Raw genomic sequence first — 16467 nt, 5'->3', positions numbered from 1 at the left:
CAACCAGTAGCACGCGTCGGCCATATCGGGGGGCTTCAAACCAGTCTCTCTCCAAGACTCGCATCGCAGCATATAGCTGTACCGACCGAGCTGAGACGACCCATTCTCTCTCCAAGACTCGCATCGCAGCATATAGCTGTACCGACCGAGCTGAGACCCAGTCTCTCTCCAAGACTCGCATCGCAGCATATAGCTTGTCCGACCGAGCTGAGACCCAGTCTCTCTCCAAGACTCGCATCGCAGCATATAGCTGTACCGACCGAGCTGAGACGACCCATCGTTCACTCCCTGCACAACATGCACCCTAACAACTGAGGGATACAGTCCCAACGTAACGGGACAACTACACCAGAACACCACGAATCTCCAGCCCACTGTTTCAACGCGCCTCGGAGTGTTTCAATCTCCGGGCCGTCAGGGCGAGCCTACTGCTCCAGACGCACCACGGAGGGTCTCAACCTCCGGGCCATCAGGTCAATCCGTCAGCTATTCCATGACGGGACCACACTCTCCGAGCCATGTGAGCACACAGCCCACTAGGCTAGACATGCCACGGAGTGTCTCTATCTCCGGGCTGTCAGGTCAAGCCGTCAGCCATAGCATGATGGGACCACAACTCTCGTGTTAGACACGCAACACCCGCTGGGCAATCCTGGTCAGGATCTGCACCCCAAGATATTTGAGAGCCAGCATGACAATTCCAAATCCTTGGCAGCATGTCACCATCTCAAGATAAATGCCCCATACAGTATATACATCGTTAACAATGACAGCACAAGCTATACATTAACAATCACGAACAAAGCTCAATACAAACCATACATTGTTAACAATCACAAACAAAGTTTCGCACACACATTGACAACACTCACGAGCGAAGCTTTACACAGTTTACCCAACAACAATCACGACTCCCCGACGACAACGACGAGAATGTCAACAAAAAAAATCATTAATCCGGAGCGCGTAAATTGACGAAGTGTCAGGGGCCTGGTCTCCCGACCTCCAACCTTTGGCCAGAGCAGCAAAGGCGGCGACCAGCGTGTCGGTCGATGTGCCTGCCCCGGCGCCGGTTACAGTAAAAATGGCGCCCTCACTGTCCGGTCGCAGCGCTGATGACGCGCTATGCTAGATTGAAGCCAGCTGTCGTCCGCCAGTGAAGGTCGCAGCGCTGATGACGCGGCGTTGCTTGGTTGGACCACGTTGGGCCCGGAAGTGACGTTGCTCCCAGCGGTCATTGCCAGGGTTGCGATTTCCGCATGGAAAATGCGGAAGGAGGGTTCAATTTTTCCCGCATTTCTGCTAATGTCAACCGCAAACGGTGGAAAGACTACTCCTATGACCGCGCGCTTTTAACAACACGTTAATGCGTTCTATTGGAAAGGATACATCATGTACATGTGCTCGTAATCACGGCTCCGCATTTGAATAAAGTATGTGGTTCTTGTGCGGAAATGCGGAAATCATATATTCATTCCAATCAGTAACTCAAAGCCCTACGTGATGCTGGGCCTTGCATGTATCCTTTCCAATAGAACGCATGAACGTGTTGTTAAAAGCGCGCGGTCACAGGAGTAGTCTTTCCACCGTTTGCGGTTGACTTTAGCAAAAATGCGGGAAAATTTGAACCCTCCTTCCGCATTTTCCATGCGGAAATCGCAACCCTGGTCATTGCTCCCCCGGCAGAAGTGACGACACACCCGGAAGCATCTCCCACATCCGTGGGGGGAACGCCGGTGGCGGAAATGGCGACAGCGGGCTCGGGCGAGCGCCGCGCCTCCTCTCTCCCTCCCGCCATCGGCCGCGAGCACCGCATCTCGCCTAGGAGGGAGGCGGTGGCGCAGAGCAGCTCTGTGAGGCGAAGCAGCGCCTCCTCCATCCCTGCTTCCGACGCTGGAGAGGGGACGGTCGGCGGAGCAGACAGCTGCTCAGCCGGCGGTGCGGCGTTGTTGTCGGCCGGCGGTGCGGCGTTGTTGTCGGCCGGCGTTGGCCGCCCCATCGCTGCTTGCTCCTCTTCATCGCCGTCAGGACTGAAGGTATGTGGCTTACTTCTTGTCTCCATAGCCACTTCTGACGCCAAATGTAACGGGTTCCGGAGACACTTGTAAAGATAACTTGTTTATTACAACCCAACACTCTCCAACAGTCCAACTCTCCAACAGTCCAACTCTCCAACAGTCCTGACTCTCCAACACTCCTGATACTTTGTTACAGCCTAGGTACACAGCCTAGGTACACAGCCTAGATACTCTACTCTGGCTACGCTTTGGAACTCCCCCTCACAAGGTCGTAGAGTCGGGAGTTCCAGAGTCCCACCACTGGCTCTCACAGCGTCCCAGGGTCCTCGGATGGCTGGTCTTGGGTCTTGGGTCTTGAGCTACGACTGGGCCCTGATCGTCCAGGGAGCTCCCCTTTTATGCCTGGTCCAACGAGGGGTGGGGCCGTGTGCGCCCCCAGACATCCCACAGAGCACACACAGCCCCCCCCCCCGTTGGCGGCGCCAAGAGGCTTAAGCGTCTGAGAACCCAACGCCTGGTGCCAAGAGGCTTAAGCGTCTGGACCCGCCTGGGAACCCAACGCCTGGTGCCAAGAGGCTTAAGCGCCTGGCCCACCCAGGGTCCCAGAGCCCCCAGCAGCCCCTCCCTTCTTATGTCACTACACCTGGATGGATTTCAGCGGAGGGCAACAGGATCTCGCTGGCGGCTTCCGCTGGGCACATGGTATGCAGCCCTTAAGCAGATCCTTGACGTCGAAGGCCTTGGCCGGCTAATAAAAATCTAATTTAAGAGCGGCCAGCATCTTTTGCGCTCCGAGATGCAACAATCATTTATGCACAGCCCATACAACCTCGCTACGCATGGCGGTAGGGAGCAGCCCGCCCTGCAGGACAAACAAGGCCACACCTCGCGGAGCCGTGCCACCGGCGGTATCCCTGACATGCCGGTGCAACTTAAGGAGAGATGCGTCCTCCGGTTGTAGGTGTTCCCACACCTCGTAGTCCAACCCGATAACCGCATCCCGCGCAACAGGGACATCGCCTGTCCCGCCAATCATGTCTGCGGCGGACGTAACGAGAGGGGAGGGGGAAGTCGACTCAGCCGGTCGACAACAACCGGAACCCGAAAAACAAGTACACTCCCCGCGCGTGGGAAATCGCGATAGGGCGTCGGCATTTGTATGGCAACAACCCTTACAATATGTAATTTGGAACGACAAATCCTGCAGGATTTCAAGCCAGTGTGACAATTGACCTTTGGGCTGATCCACACGCAGCGCGTACTGGAGCACTGGGTGATCGGAGCGCACCTCAAAATGTCTCCCGTACAAGTACGGCTGATATTGTTGCACAAAAAAACTATGGCCAATAGTTCCCGGCACGTTACGCAGTACTGCTGCTCGGCAGGAGACGAATCCTGCTACCATACGTGACCATGTGCTCCACGCCATTGACAACAAAGGATAACACCGTACCAATGCCGGTATTACTGGCGTCCGTGTCCAACATGAATGGCAACGAAAAGTCGGGATAACGCAGGGGAGGGGCATTAGCTAGCCCATCACGAATGGAGCAGAACGCAGTTTCCTCCTCCTCCCCCCCAATGAAATGTTTGAGAGGTTTTGCAATAGATGCGAAACCCGCGACAAATCGGCGATAGTAAGAGGCAAAGCTGATAAAGCTGCGCAACATCTTCTCGAGGACCAAGGCATCAAGGCCGTCGTGGTGAATTTTTGGGAATGCGGTCTTCGCCAGTGCCAAGAGCGGACTTCGGTAGGCGAGAGCCGAATCACCTTCCCCTTTACGTCTTATGGCGAACGTCTGGCGAGTGTTCAGTGGAGGCTCGAAAACAGCGGCCATCTAGTCAAACGCCTGCGTGAGGGTGGACCTCTCGGACGGCGGGATGGCGAAGAATGCCGCCAAGGCATCGTTGTCGAGGGCGGCGGGCAGCGCTTTCAGCGCGTCTGCCTCCTTCCATCCTGCCAAGTCGGCATTGGTGAGAAATCACCGCTTAAACGCCACCCAATCACCGCTGGCGGCAACAAATTCTTTAATGAAGGTCAGTCGACGGCGGAGCGACTGGACGTCAATCGACGAGGTCGTCCCCGCTTCAAGCTTGGCGGGCGCAGCGCTCCGCACTGGCGGCAAAATGGCGGCCGTGAGCGCGGGCAGCGTCGATGGCGTTCCCGCCTTCAGTGAAATGGCGGTCAAGTCGCCCCGTCCAGAAAAACTCAGCCGCACCCTCCTTTGCCGTCGAGGACAGGGAACGCATCTCGGCGAGGATCGAGGACGCTGCTTGAAGGAGATCAATAAGACAACTGTGCGCGTCCCTGACGAGCACCTCCAATTAAGACGAGGCGCCGCGCGCCCCGACTGCGCTCGGCTCCGCTGGCAGTGCCTCCGCGCCTTTTTCGATGGCCGTAGGCGGAATCAGCTCCTCGTCATCTTCGTCGTTTGACGCCGCACACGAACTCTGCCACGTGTAGACGTGACTTGTCTAATGCTTGCTACAACTTAACAAGTTGGCCACTTCCCTCACCAGTTGTGGTGAGTCCAACTGAGTCGCAGACGTTGTCTTGGGAGCAACATTATTCATTACATCAACTCAACACAACATCACGTAACCTTCACTCGGGTGTTGACCGCCCATTTAACCACGCAAAGGAGAGGTGATGTGTGGGAGTGGTAAGGGAGTTTGAAGATGATCCAGGCAGTGGCATTTTGGAATGTTGGAGTGGTTTTAATGCATAGGAGGGAAGACCGAGCATTAGGGAGTTGCAATAATCTAGTCGAGTGAAGATGAGGGAGTAAATTAGAAGTTGTGTTGTGTGGCCATAGCGAGCGGACTTTGTGAATGTTGTAGATGTGAAAGTGGCAGGAACGGGTAGTGGCAGATATGTGGTCAGATAGAGAGGGAGAGGAGTCAAAGATGACGCCAAGAATACGGGCAGATGATACAGGGGTAAGATAGAAATAGGGAACGAGATTGTAGGGCAGGGAGAAGGGGAACAGGAAATAGGGAATAAAATAATTTGGGTTTTGGAAGGATTGATACAGACAAAGACATCCAACATTGGATGGCAAAGAGGCAGCTAGAAATATGAGCAGCAAGGTCAACAGTGAAAGAGGGGATGGAGAGAAAAATGTGAGTGTCATCAGCAAAGAAATGATGGAGAAAGTTGAATAATGAGAGGAGGGATTCGAGAGGAGATACGTAGAGAGAAAAAGGAGACCGAGGAATGAACCTTGGGAACAACGACAGTGACAGTGGATGGGGGAGAAGTGACGAGGTTCGATGAGACTGCTTAGGTACGTGAGGAGAAACCAGGAAAGAGGGATTCCCGAGATACCGAGAGGAAAGGGTAGAATAGAGATTAGGATGGTCAACTGTTGCAGTAATGTCGAGTAGAATGAGAATAGAAGAAAAACCGGCATGAGCTGAGTTTGACAAATGGTTTTGAATTGCGAGTACCGCCGTAACAATACAATGGATGGGATGGAACTTGGATTGGAATTGTGGGTAGACAGTGAGGGGAATAAAGTGCATTGGAGAGGGTAGTGGATGCTGAGTCGGGAAAGACCCAAGAATATAAGATGTAACAATTAGGAGAGAAGCAATGCTAGAGTTTAAATAACTTGTTGAGAGGGAGCAGAGATTACGTCTAAGGGTTGGATGGGCAGGAACAGGGATAGGGGATGAGGTGGGGGAGAAATATGGTGATGGAAAGGAGGCAGTGATTGGAGGGGGAATGAGGGACTGTGTTTTATAGGGGATGCTTGACAACCGGTGGAGAAAGTGAGGTCAAGAATATTACCAAAGGAATGAGTAGGGGAAGATAGATGAAGGTAGAGATTGAATGAATTGATCAGGGGAAGGAGGATATAAGCAATAGAGGGAGTGCTGAGATTTAGATTTAAATCATCCAGAAGGGTGGGGATGGGGGGGCATTCATGATAATCAAAGAAGGAAGAAGGTGGGCCAGGAGAACATTAGATAATGAACAGAGATATGGATTGGGGGGAAGATAATGAGGAGAATTTGGATTCGAAAGAGGGAAAGGGAGGTGAAAGGGAGAGGTTGAGGAGCCAAGAAGGGCAAGTGAGAAGACCAATACCCCACCTTTTATAATTAGCCAAAGTGTGTGTGGACAAAGGTGGAGGAGGCGGTGGTCAGGGCGGCAGGAGTCGCAGTGTTGAGTGGAGATATCCAGGTTTCGGTGAGAGCAAGAGCATGTCAGTGACCACTTATTAAAACCATAATTAACGTAAGTACTAAAATCTAGTTTATTGTAAGTCAATGTGAATATCTAGTCTTAAATTACAGATACATTTATTTGTAAACAATTATCTTTACTTACAATGTTACGTTAATCAACGTGCATATATTTACTGTGACCTTTCAGACCATTCTCACTACAATACATTAATAAGTGAATTAATGCAACAATTTATAAATAATTACTTCTGTAGATTACAGTTAGTCTGAGTCTGAGGTAAATAAAAATGACAGTTTTTTTAGGAAGCATGTTACCATGTCTGCCATGGGAATGTAATATTTTCACTGCGAGACCCCTGAAATCCAGTTTCAGTCAATGGACTCGAGTGTGACCCCGGTAATCCGGCTTCATTCAATGGACTTGAGTGTGACTCCAGCAATCCGGTTTGAGTCAGTGGCCTGGAGTGCAACCCCGGTAAGCCAGTTTGACTCAATGGACTCGAGTTGTGACCCCATAAATTCAGTTTTAGTTGACTCGAGTGCTTTGCGCTGCTGCTGCTGTCCTGACAGATAAGAGATTCAAGAACAAGACGGAGCAGGTGCGGATCCTACTGGACGACCTGAAGAATCTTTCTAGGTGAGAGGAACATCTGTTTACCCATAATGTGATTCCTGGCTGTTTTACATGGAAACAAAATCAAACAAACTGACTTCATGGTGAGGAGAGTGTTATGGCAAGGACTGCAGTTTCCATTGAAAAAACAAATTTGTTCACAAGCACAGAACGACAATTTGGTGTGCTCTTAGTGATAACCAGTAGTTACTGTGACCTGTAATAGCCTTCCAAAATGTAGTCGGAGGGAACAACTGCCGCTCCCCCTTGCTCCCAAATGGGTAGAGACAGAGACATGTTGGGAGATGCAGCGACACGGGTAATGAAGGCGACTGTGAGGCTCGAGTACCGAGTTAAGATATGCAAGTATTAATTGTGTCATCTCTGAGAGGTTACATTTATCACTTATATACATTTTAAAAAATACAGATCATGTTACAAAATAAAATATCAGTTTTTCATATATTTTTTGTAAATCTCACCATAATGTCTGCTAGAGCTATATGTTTTAATCAGCATGTTTAGAAAATGTTCCATTATTTATAGTAGATAGAAATATTGTATGTATTTCAACAGAAAGTGCTCAATAAACAATTAAGCTCTATTCAATGGCACCCTGCAACAGTATAGATATTATACAGCACGGATTTTGGTTACTGTCAGATACGGGGGGAATGAAATTCACCGAGAATGTGTAGTGAGGCAGAGTAGCTAATTATATTCTAGTGGTGTTTGATTGAACACCAAAGGAGATGACAGTTTTCAAAATTCACTGAACTCCAGTTTTTCTACGATTGACTTCTTCTTGTTCGTCCATCAAAGTTGATGATGACCATGGCACATTTGTCATTTTGTTGGGTTTTGATGAGTGCGCAGATGGCTGAAGAGGCCAATCCGAGCCCGGAATTCCCTGTGGCACACTGGACAGGTCAGGGAGGATGTAGAGCTCTGAGGTGCAGCCACACGTCCTTCCTTGGTAGATTTGCGCTGCTGCCTCTTCAAGATAGCACAGGAGCGTCTCCTACTCTCACAGAGGACTGCACCGTCCTGTACTTTTCTTCTCCAGGCAGGTCGGTCCTGTGCTAGGGATTCCCAGCTTTTCAGGTCGAATCCAAAGCTCTTCAAGGAAGCTTTAAGGGTGTCCTTGTCCCTACGATTGACTATGTACATATAATTTATCATATCTTATTATTTCGTATGGATCCATAGTTTCAGATTAAAGATGTCATTCTATATTTGTTATCTGTTCAATTGTCTGTTCAGATGCAGAGTGGATTTTGTCTGTTCCTCCTTTAAAGGAGTGAAGGCAGCAGCTGTTTAAAATGTGGTCGATCGTTTTGGATTGGTGGCCGAATCATTGATGCGCCATTTGTGCATCGGTTGGCTGCATCGGTCGGCTGCATCGGTGATGCCTGGTCCTGATGTGGTTGATGGTCGACCATTGGCGGCATGGAAGGTTGAAACCGGGAGGTTTGACGGTCGGGTGCTGTATGAGATATTTATTTTTTACGTCGGCCACATTCCATCTCTCGCCTTATTTTATATTTGTGGTGTGGAGTGAGGCTGCTGTGATCCAGAAGGGGTGACGTGATTTCAGGCGAACAGGCGGCACTGGGTTTATGTCCTGATGTATTGCAAGGTGCGGGTTGACGAGAATTATTTGGTACTGCCTGACGGCCACTGTTTCACGACGGATATGCAGCGGAGCAATGTGGGTAAGCACTGGGAGCCACTGGGTCGGCATCGACTTCAGCATACCTGAGATGGCACGTATTGCGATGTTCAGTTGTCTGTCGATAACTCGAGTGTGAGCACTGTGTCCCCACACATGTGAGCAATACTCTCCCGTCGAATACACGAGGGCGAGTGTGGCAGTCCGTAGTGTTTGCGCATCACAGCCCCAACTGGTTCCTGCCAGTTTATGGATAATGTTCATGCGGGTTTTCTTCTTGTTGCTCAATCACTCAATGTGTTGCTTGAGAGTCAGACTTTGATTGAGCACCACTCAAAGGTATTTTGGGAGTGGGCCATTGGTGACGTTTTACCACAAAATGCGATCTGCAGCGTACTTTTTTACTCTGCGGTGTTGAGATGGAATGCTGAGGATGCTGTCTTAGTTGGATGTGGCTTAAGTCGCCAGGAGTAGTAATAATCTTCCAATTTCTTTAGGTCGGTGTTCAAGATGTTTTGAGCTGCGCTGAGTGTTGTCGCTTGATTGGCCAGTGCTATATTGTCTGCCTAAATGAACTTGCGGCTTAATGTGGTCGCTGGTATAATGATTAAACAGGGCTGGTGCTAATACCGACCTCTGCGGTAGGCCATTTTGTAGAGTTCGTGGAAGGTTGATCTGGTTTACGAGATGGACACGAAATTTCAGTTACTGAGCATACTGACAATGAGGCGAACCGTTTTTTCGCACCGTGTCGTATGCAGAGAACAGGGCTATTAAAGCAGCCGCTGTTTTCTGTTTATGCTGACAGCCGGCTTCGATGTGTGATGTCAAGGCGAGGACCTGGTCACGACAGCTTTGTTGTAGATGAAAACCTGCCTGCTTAGGTGGTATGGTGGCTTCCAAGAGAGGAGAGCTATCAGTACTTACTCCAGTTGCTTGTAGGCTGTACGAAGATGAGAGATTGGCTTGTAGCTGTGCAGGTTATCAGCATATTTTTTTCTGGCTTGAGGAGAGCAATGACTTTTGCTTTTCTTCAAAGTCTTGGTAGCTTGCTGATTTTTGAAGAAAGTTTTGCCAGCCAGGTTCTTTTGCTGCTAAGGTGTTTTAGGAATTCCGGGTAAATTCCATCTATTCCTGTGGCTTTACCTGCCTTTGTTACCATCAGTGCGACATATATTTCTTCCAGAAGTACAGCTGCAAACAGAGGAGAGTTTTTGACACTGGTGGAAAGTGTATGTTTTTGCGGATTGTTTTACTGTGCGTTCTTGTTTTTGACTTCCGATTGTTTTTTCATTGTCAAGAAGCTGCACCGCTATTCCATTAGCAGTTGCCTTAGGAGTTTGATGGTCTGAGGGTGCTGCTCCACCGAGTTTTCGCAGTAACCCCATGCCCTGCGGCTGGAGTGCATGAAGTCAAAATACTCCATCATTGCTGCCTACTTTGCTCGTCTGGCAGAATCTAGTAACTGCAGAAGGGCTGTGGCGATCTCTGGGTCGCCGGTGCTTTGTGGTTCTCAAAGTGGGTTTTCACTTTTCGCAGTCCAGCTAGGGGTGTATGACTTCCGATAGCCCTGCGGGATCAGATCCCTGGCAGCTTTCTTTATGAGCGCTATGAACTGCTCAGAGTTTTCAGGGTTCATGGAGATGTGGTTGATGTTCTTTATCACCGCAGCCATAAAACTAGGCCAATTTGACCGTCCAAAGTTCCAGTGGGGTCTTGGTGTGCTGGTGATTACTGGGATTTCGTGGCCAACATGGATGACCATGGGCGTGTGCTGGCTGTGCGGCAAGCAAGGCAGGACTTTGTACATGATGGACAAAGGCTTGCCATTCTTATCTTTGGTTACAAAGCACAGGTCTGGGTTATATTCCTTATTCCACCGTGCAGAGTGGGATATGCCTTGTTGCTTGACATAAAAAACGAGGAAGAGGTCTTGTGCAGATGCCCAATGCAGGATTGTTTGCCTGCCAGGTTGTTAACTGGGTAGCCCTACATAGTGTGATGGCTATTGAAGTCGCCTATGTAGATCATGGGATGTTGCATCACTTACAATGGTGGTAGGTGCCAGGTTTTTGTTGGCGGTTTACAGATATTGTATATGCAGAGACCGGCGATTATTGTCCCAATTTGTGAAGTCGTCTGTCTGAATAACTTCTGTTGCATCTTTTATGATAATAATATACGTATCAAACTTGATTTGAAGCTTTCGTGACTGCAGGAATTACTCTTTTGTTCTTTCGGTAAGTCACATAGACAGAAAATAAATTAAATAATAGAATACGACGCTTCGGTTGCAACACAAGCAACCGTCATCAGGTAGAACTAAATTTGAGAGAGAGACAGAACACAGACACGGAGTCCCACAGACAGAAACACAAGCAGAGAGAGACAACACAGACACACAGGGAGAGACACACAACATAGACACACAGAGACCCAATGCCTCTGTGTCGAGGCCTTAGATAGAGAGAGGGGGGGGGTTGGGCAGAGAGAGAGGTGGGTCTGCTGGGGCAGCTGCTGGAGCAGCTGCTGGAGCAGAATAATTCCCTAATCAAGACTTTGCACCATAGAGCCCAATGCATCTCTGACCAGGAACACATTGCCAGTGAACTCAAGCACGTACACCAAGCTCCTAAGGCTAATGGTTACTCCGACTACACAATCCGCAAAGCCATCACTCCAACCATGAAAAAGGACCCTCTTGAGGAGCCATTCAAAACTATCACCTTACCCTACATTGCGGGGATCACAAAAAAGATCTCCAATATCTTGAATAAACACAAGATCCAGGTCCGATTCAACACATTACATAAAATCCGTGATCTGGTTCCGTCTGTAAAAGATGTGATTCCGGACATACAGTACCCTGCCATTTACAAACTGAGTTGCCTCTGTGGTAGTAGTTACATTGGAGAAACCAAACGACATGTCTCTGACCGCATCCGTGAGCACAAAGCAGACCTTAAACACGGAAGGACCAACACCTCGGCCGTGGTAGATCACTTATAATTCAGTGGACTCACATGACGTTGATTTCTCCAAGACAGAGGTTCTTTGCAAGCCATCTGGCTACCATGAGAGATTCGTTAATGAGGCTATTCACATATACAAACACAGAGACAATTTCAACCGAGAAGATGGATTCTGGCTTAGCAATCATTGGAAGGATTTAATCAACCATTTCGGGTCTTAATTGATTGTGTTCACGCTTACGGTGACTTTCAGACCGCATACCATTTTCTGCTCCCCCCTCCTCTTTTCCGAACATAGATGGACTCGTCCATCTGGCAAACTGCCAAATCGCTGTCTATGGTGCTGACGTTAGGAAAAAACCGCCACATTTTTCAAATTTTCTTTCTGTGGATTTCACACCTGATGATGATTGCTTGTGTTGCAGTCGAAACGTCATGAGAAATTGTTTCTTTATATTAATATGGTTTTATTATTTCCCTTCTACGTGACTTTACCGAAAGAACCAAGAATATGAATAAGACTGGCTATTCACAGCGGCCATGATGGACAGGCGCTGTATGGATTATTACATTGCAGAGTCATAACAGGTGGTGGTAGATTGGGGAATCCTTCATCCAGTAATAGATTGAACATGGCTGATGATGATGAATCGGTTTAGGGTGCTTAAATCTGACTGGTCATGAAAACCATATCCAAACACACTTAAAAAAAATTATATGGTGTAGTAATGGAATTTACGTGATTTAATATGTATGATAGTAGAGGGTTGTCTTCAAAAACTCTCATCCTCAATCATGTTTTATAGGTTTGACAATTCCACCATACCAACCCTGTTGAGGATGGACAACATCCGTGATCCATACAACGTCAAGGAGAGATCTGTCCTTGCAAAAACTTTCCACAAGGAAGGGGGGATAGGTGAGTGCTGCCCCTTACTAAAAGCCACACATTCTGTCACAATAAGTATTTATGTGTAAATTCTTATGTTTGTGTGTGCATCCTTGTCTTCTTACGTGAACCCTTGTCTTTCTGTTTGAATCCTCGGCTGTGATTCATCAACATGGCAGCTTTTGTACAAACCTCATATTTACACTGTGCACGCATTAATTTGGCATTATATTTCATGGTAATATACGTAAATAACTGGCAATGCAAATCTGTATGAGCCGTGCCTCTTTTAGGTCATCTGTCAATTGTGCAGCTCCATGATTGGTCACTTCTGTCTTTAAGCGCTTACTCGCAGCCATGAGCACTTCTCTTCCTTTAAAGGGCAATGTTTGTGAACTTCAGTTATGCTTCTTAAATTAGTAAACATGCATCAAATACTTGGATAGGCTAAAGCATTACTGCACATGAATTAATGCATTAATCCATTAATATATACAAATGTTCCTTATTGATTTTGTGGCACATTATAAACATGCATGGTTGTCAGGTACGTTATGTAAAGTGCATCAGTATTTAGTTTTAAAAAGAGCATAGAAAGAACTCCTACATACATGAAAATATTCCACTCAGTTAACATGCATTTTTACTTTTCTGCACTGGACCACCTCAGCTACAAAACCATAAATAAAATAGCAGACTATCAACAAATATAGTTAGCTCTCTAAATCCCTCCACCGATAACCGCAAACGCCAGAAAAAATCATCACATACAGCCCACTGCTAAACATGTGGAATCTTCCGCTGCCGATACAAGCACAGGAGGAAGTTATACTACGAGGTAGGTTCATGCCATGCTTCTTGTAATTGTGGTGCAGGCTTAATGAAAAACATGTTGGCATAAACTACCACAAAGCCTCAGCTAAAAACAAATATGGATCATACAGGAAGTTGCCCCTCCCCCCCACGATGTAAGTTAAAGACACAAATAGCACATGGTTTGGCACCGTAGATTTATTTGCCTGTAATGTGAGAATGTAAATTATAATGAATAAAAAATATATAAAAATTGCTAATGACTGCTAGTAAGTGCGTGCAAATGAACACGCAAGTGATAAGGGACCTGCAGACTTGACAGATGGCCAATAGGAGGAATGGCTCTCACGATCATTGGCATTCCCCGCTATTGAAGCATCCAATCATAAAATAACACTTTTTAGGACTAAGTCATTGTGTGTGCAGTACACATGTTGACTTTCTTAATCAAACTGACGTTATTGTCCAGGAATAGGGGGCAATACCTCGACATAGAAGCACGGAGCACAAGATTATTGAGGTTGTGATGCACTCAGCAGATATGTTTATCCCATGCATGTATATGTTAGGGTTGCTGCAATCACTTATTTTATGATACAATATTGCATATAACGATATGATAATTACTGTGATATCTTAAAAATCTACTTTGTAATTCTATTTAACGTTTTGTTCGTGTTCTTTATGCACTACAACTACATGTCATTAAGTTTATTAAATAGCAGTTCACTCACAGAAGCCGGCTAAAGGTTTTCTAATCATTGACGCTTCTGAGTCATTCTCTACAAATATGACAATATAGCAAACTGAACAATCTGATTATTGTGCCGGTTCCATTGTACCTTTTTTCTAGTATCGTTATATTGCAGCAACCATACTGCATTTTTATTGTGTGCATGTAATTGTGTATACATGAAATTATATGCATGTGTAATAACGACTTGACACGCTTCTCTTGAGATGGCACTTTATTGAAGAAACGTTCACTTGACATCAGGCGGAGACCCCACTGCAACAGCCCCGAGTTTCCCGCGCATTTCCCTTATATACCAACCGAGGCCACTCCTCTCTTCTCGTTCATTCTTGCTGACTCTGGATGCTCGCTCCACCGGCAGACTCTACCGACCTCTTCTGTCACCTGACCACGCTCCCTTCTCCATCATTCCCGTAGCCACCAGTCCCGTCGCACTCACAACTGATACACCTGTCATTACCTCCCTTGGACACTGGTGCATTCGCACTATAGGCTGACTCTCCTGTCATTACCTCCCATGGACACTAGTGCATTCGCACTGTAGGCTGACTCCCCTGTCATTACCTCCTGTGACGACTAGTCCACTCAAAGCGCATGTAGGCTCTACTGTCATTACACATGTATTCTATGTGTGGGAGGAAATGTTGGAAATGTACATTAACTTATATGCATTTAAGAATATGCTATGTTGGTACTTGTATGTAGTGTGTATTAATTCATCATTAACATTCAACTGCTGAACCTATTGCTGAACTCAAAAATAGAATAGAATTCACCATTCATTCAACCTTTATTTATTTAATAAACACTAAATTATTAAATAGTTGGTTTAGTCATTCGTGCATTCATTCAATTACGAATTACAGCCAATAGCTTCATGCATAAACCTTATTTTTTCTGTGTAAATCCATGCGTTCTTGGTGGAACCCTTGTCTTCTTGACTTCTTTCCTTCATACATCCTTGTGAAACATGCAGACAAGCGTTCATACAGGAAGACTTGTGTGGAATTTTATCTTCCTGGGTGGAATCTTATTTTTGTGTGAATTACCATGTTCTTCTGTGAACCCTGTATTCCTTTGTAAAGCCTTGCCTTCTCATGCATCTTCTCAGTTGCATTCCATTTCTTGGCTGCCAAGCCATCATTATTCTTGACCAAGGGCCATCGTCCCTCAAACGACGATGTTCTTCCTAACCTGAATTTATTTTCTTAGCAATTTCCAGGATGTCATTAACCTGTGAATCTTGACTTAAAGCTTTCGTGACTGCCGGAATTCATACTCTTTGGGTCTTTCGGTAAAGTCACGTAGATATTATTTTATCATTATTTTTTCTATCTACGTGACTTTATCAAAAGACCCAAACAGTATAACCTGTGAATTTTATTTTATGCATGTGTTCCTGTTTTTTTAAATCTCATTGCAATTATAATTATCAGTGTACATCTCTTGATGCTTCTTTGCACACTTTTACTATAAGGCAGGTTTATGCTGCTATTGCATCTGCTTATTTTCACAATCTAAAATGTCATAACAAACAGCTAAATAATAAAACGTTTAGTGATGTGGGGGCTTAAATTTTACATGACGGAATGTTTATAGACATATCATATGTTAATCACAACAAAATATGCTATTGAAATAACAATATTTTACCATCTATGAAGGTTGTTGTTTGATAAGTCGCATTGTCTCACAGAGCTGTTCATGAAGTTGCTGACGTCTGTCTCCCCGGATGCCTCCAACGTCCCGGATTCTCTATGGAGACCCATGGAGTGGGGCACAAAAAACGTGCTGGCTTACATTAAAAGCTCAGATCCTGGTGAGTGCCTTCCTCTGAGTCACGTGCCTCTGCAGATCCAGCAGGTTCCTGTATCACCAATCTAATGCCTTGATTCAGTCCGTGGAAAATGTGTCCATGCTGAGAAATTTTCATTTGTACAAACTCACAGCGAGCAGACTCCGTGTGCTGTTGGGTATGACATGGTTACTGATTACAGCTTATGAATGTAATGCACTTTAATAATTGTATGTACAATATATTTACAGTCGTGTGTGTGAGTAATGTCTATATCGGTGATGCTCACATAGTGAGCATGTGACTTGGTTATAGAGGAGAGAGTGAGATCGCTACCAGTGTGAGGGATTCACTTGACATGGCTTTGTACAGGTTAGGCTCACATAGTAAGCACGTGACTTTTTCATAGAGGAGAGGGTGAGACCGCTACCAGTGGGAGGGCTCCACACCTCGACAGAGCCACTCTAGAGCAGCTGATGCAGCAGAGTCCTGCAGTTCCTTGCATCACCTGGGTGAGGCTCCTATATATTTCATGGGTTAATACAGTAACTAATACTTGGTGCAGACTTCTCAACAAACAAGGCTGCATCATCAGCGTAGTTGAGGTCAGGTAAGTGGTGCCGGCCAATTCTGAATCCAATATCATGGGTCTCGTTTTCAAAGATCCAGTCAACGCCCAACAAACGAGCACTGTTGTGAGGACACATCCTTGATGTATCCCAGATGTGGTCTCAAAATGTTAGCAAA

The 16467-nt window shown here is 46.5% G+C and overlaps 1 protein-coding gene across 1 annotated transcript in view; it reads left to right on the top strand.

The window, feature by feature from the left end:
* Window positions 1-16467, top strand: part of LOC133359002 (uncharacterized) — a 72216-nt gene that overhangs the window by 17100 nt on the left and 38649 nt on the right. The window contains exons 3-5 of the mRNA XM_061577378.1: window positions 6783-6849; window positions 12276-12388; window positions 15622-15744. Of these exons, the coding sequence (XP_061433362.1) occupies window positions 6783-6849; window positions 12276-12388; window positions 15622-15744 (303 nt within the window). The remainder of the gene's footprint in view (window positions 1-6782; window positions 6850-12275; window positions 12389-15621; window positions 15745-16467) is intronic.

This window comes from Lethenteron reissneri, chromosome 64, assembly GCF_015708825.2.
Source record: "Lethenteron reissneri isolate LAM-NWPU_2019-01 chromosome 64, ASM1570882v1, whole genome shotgun sequence".
Lineage (NCBI taxonomy): Eukaryota > Metazoa > Chordata > Hyperoartia > Petromyzontiformes > Petromyzontidae > Lethenteron > Lethenteron reissneri.
This window is presented reverse-complemented; position numbering and strand designations above follow the sequence as displayed.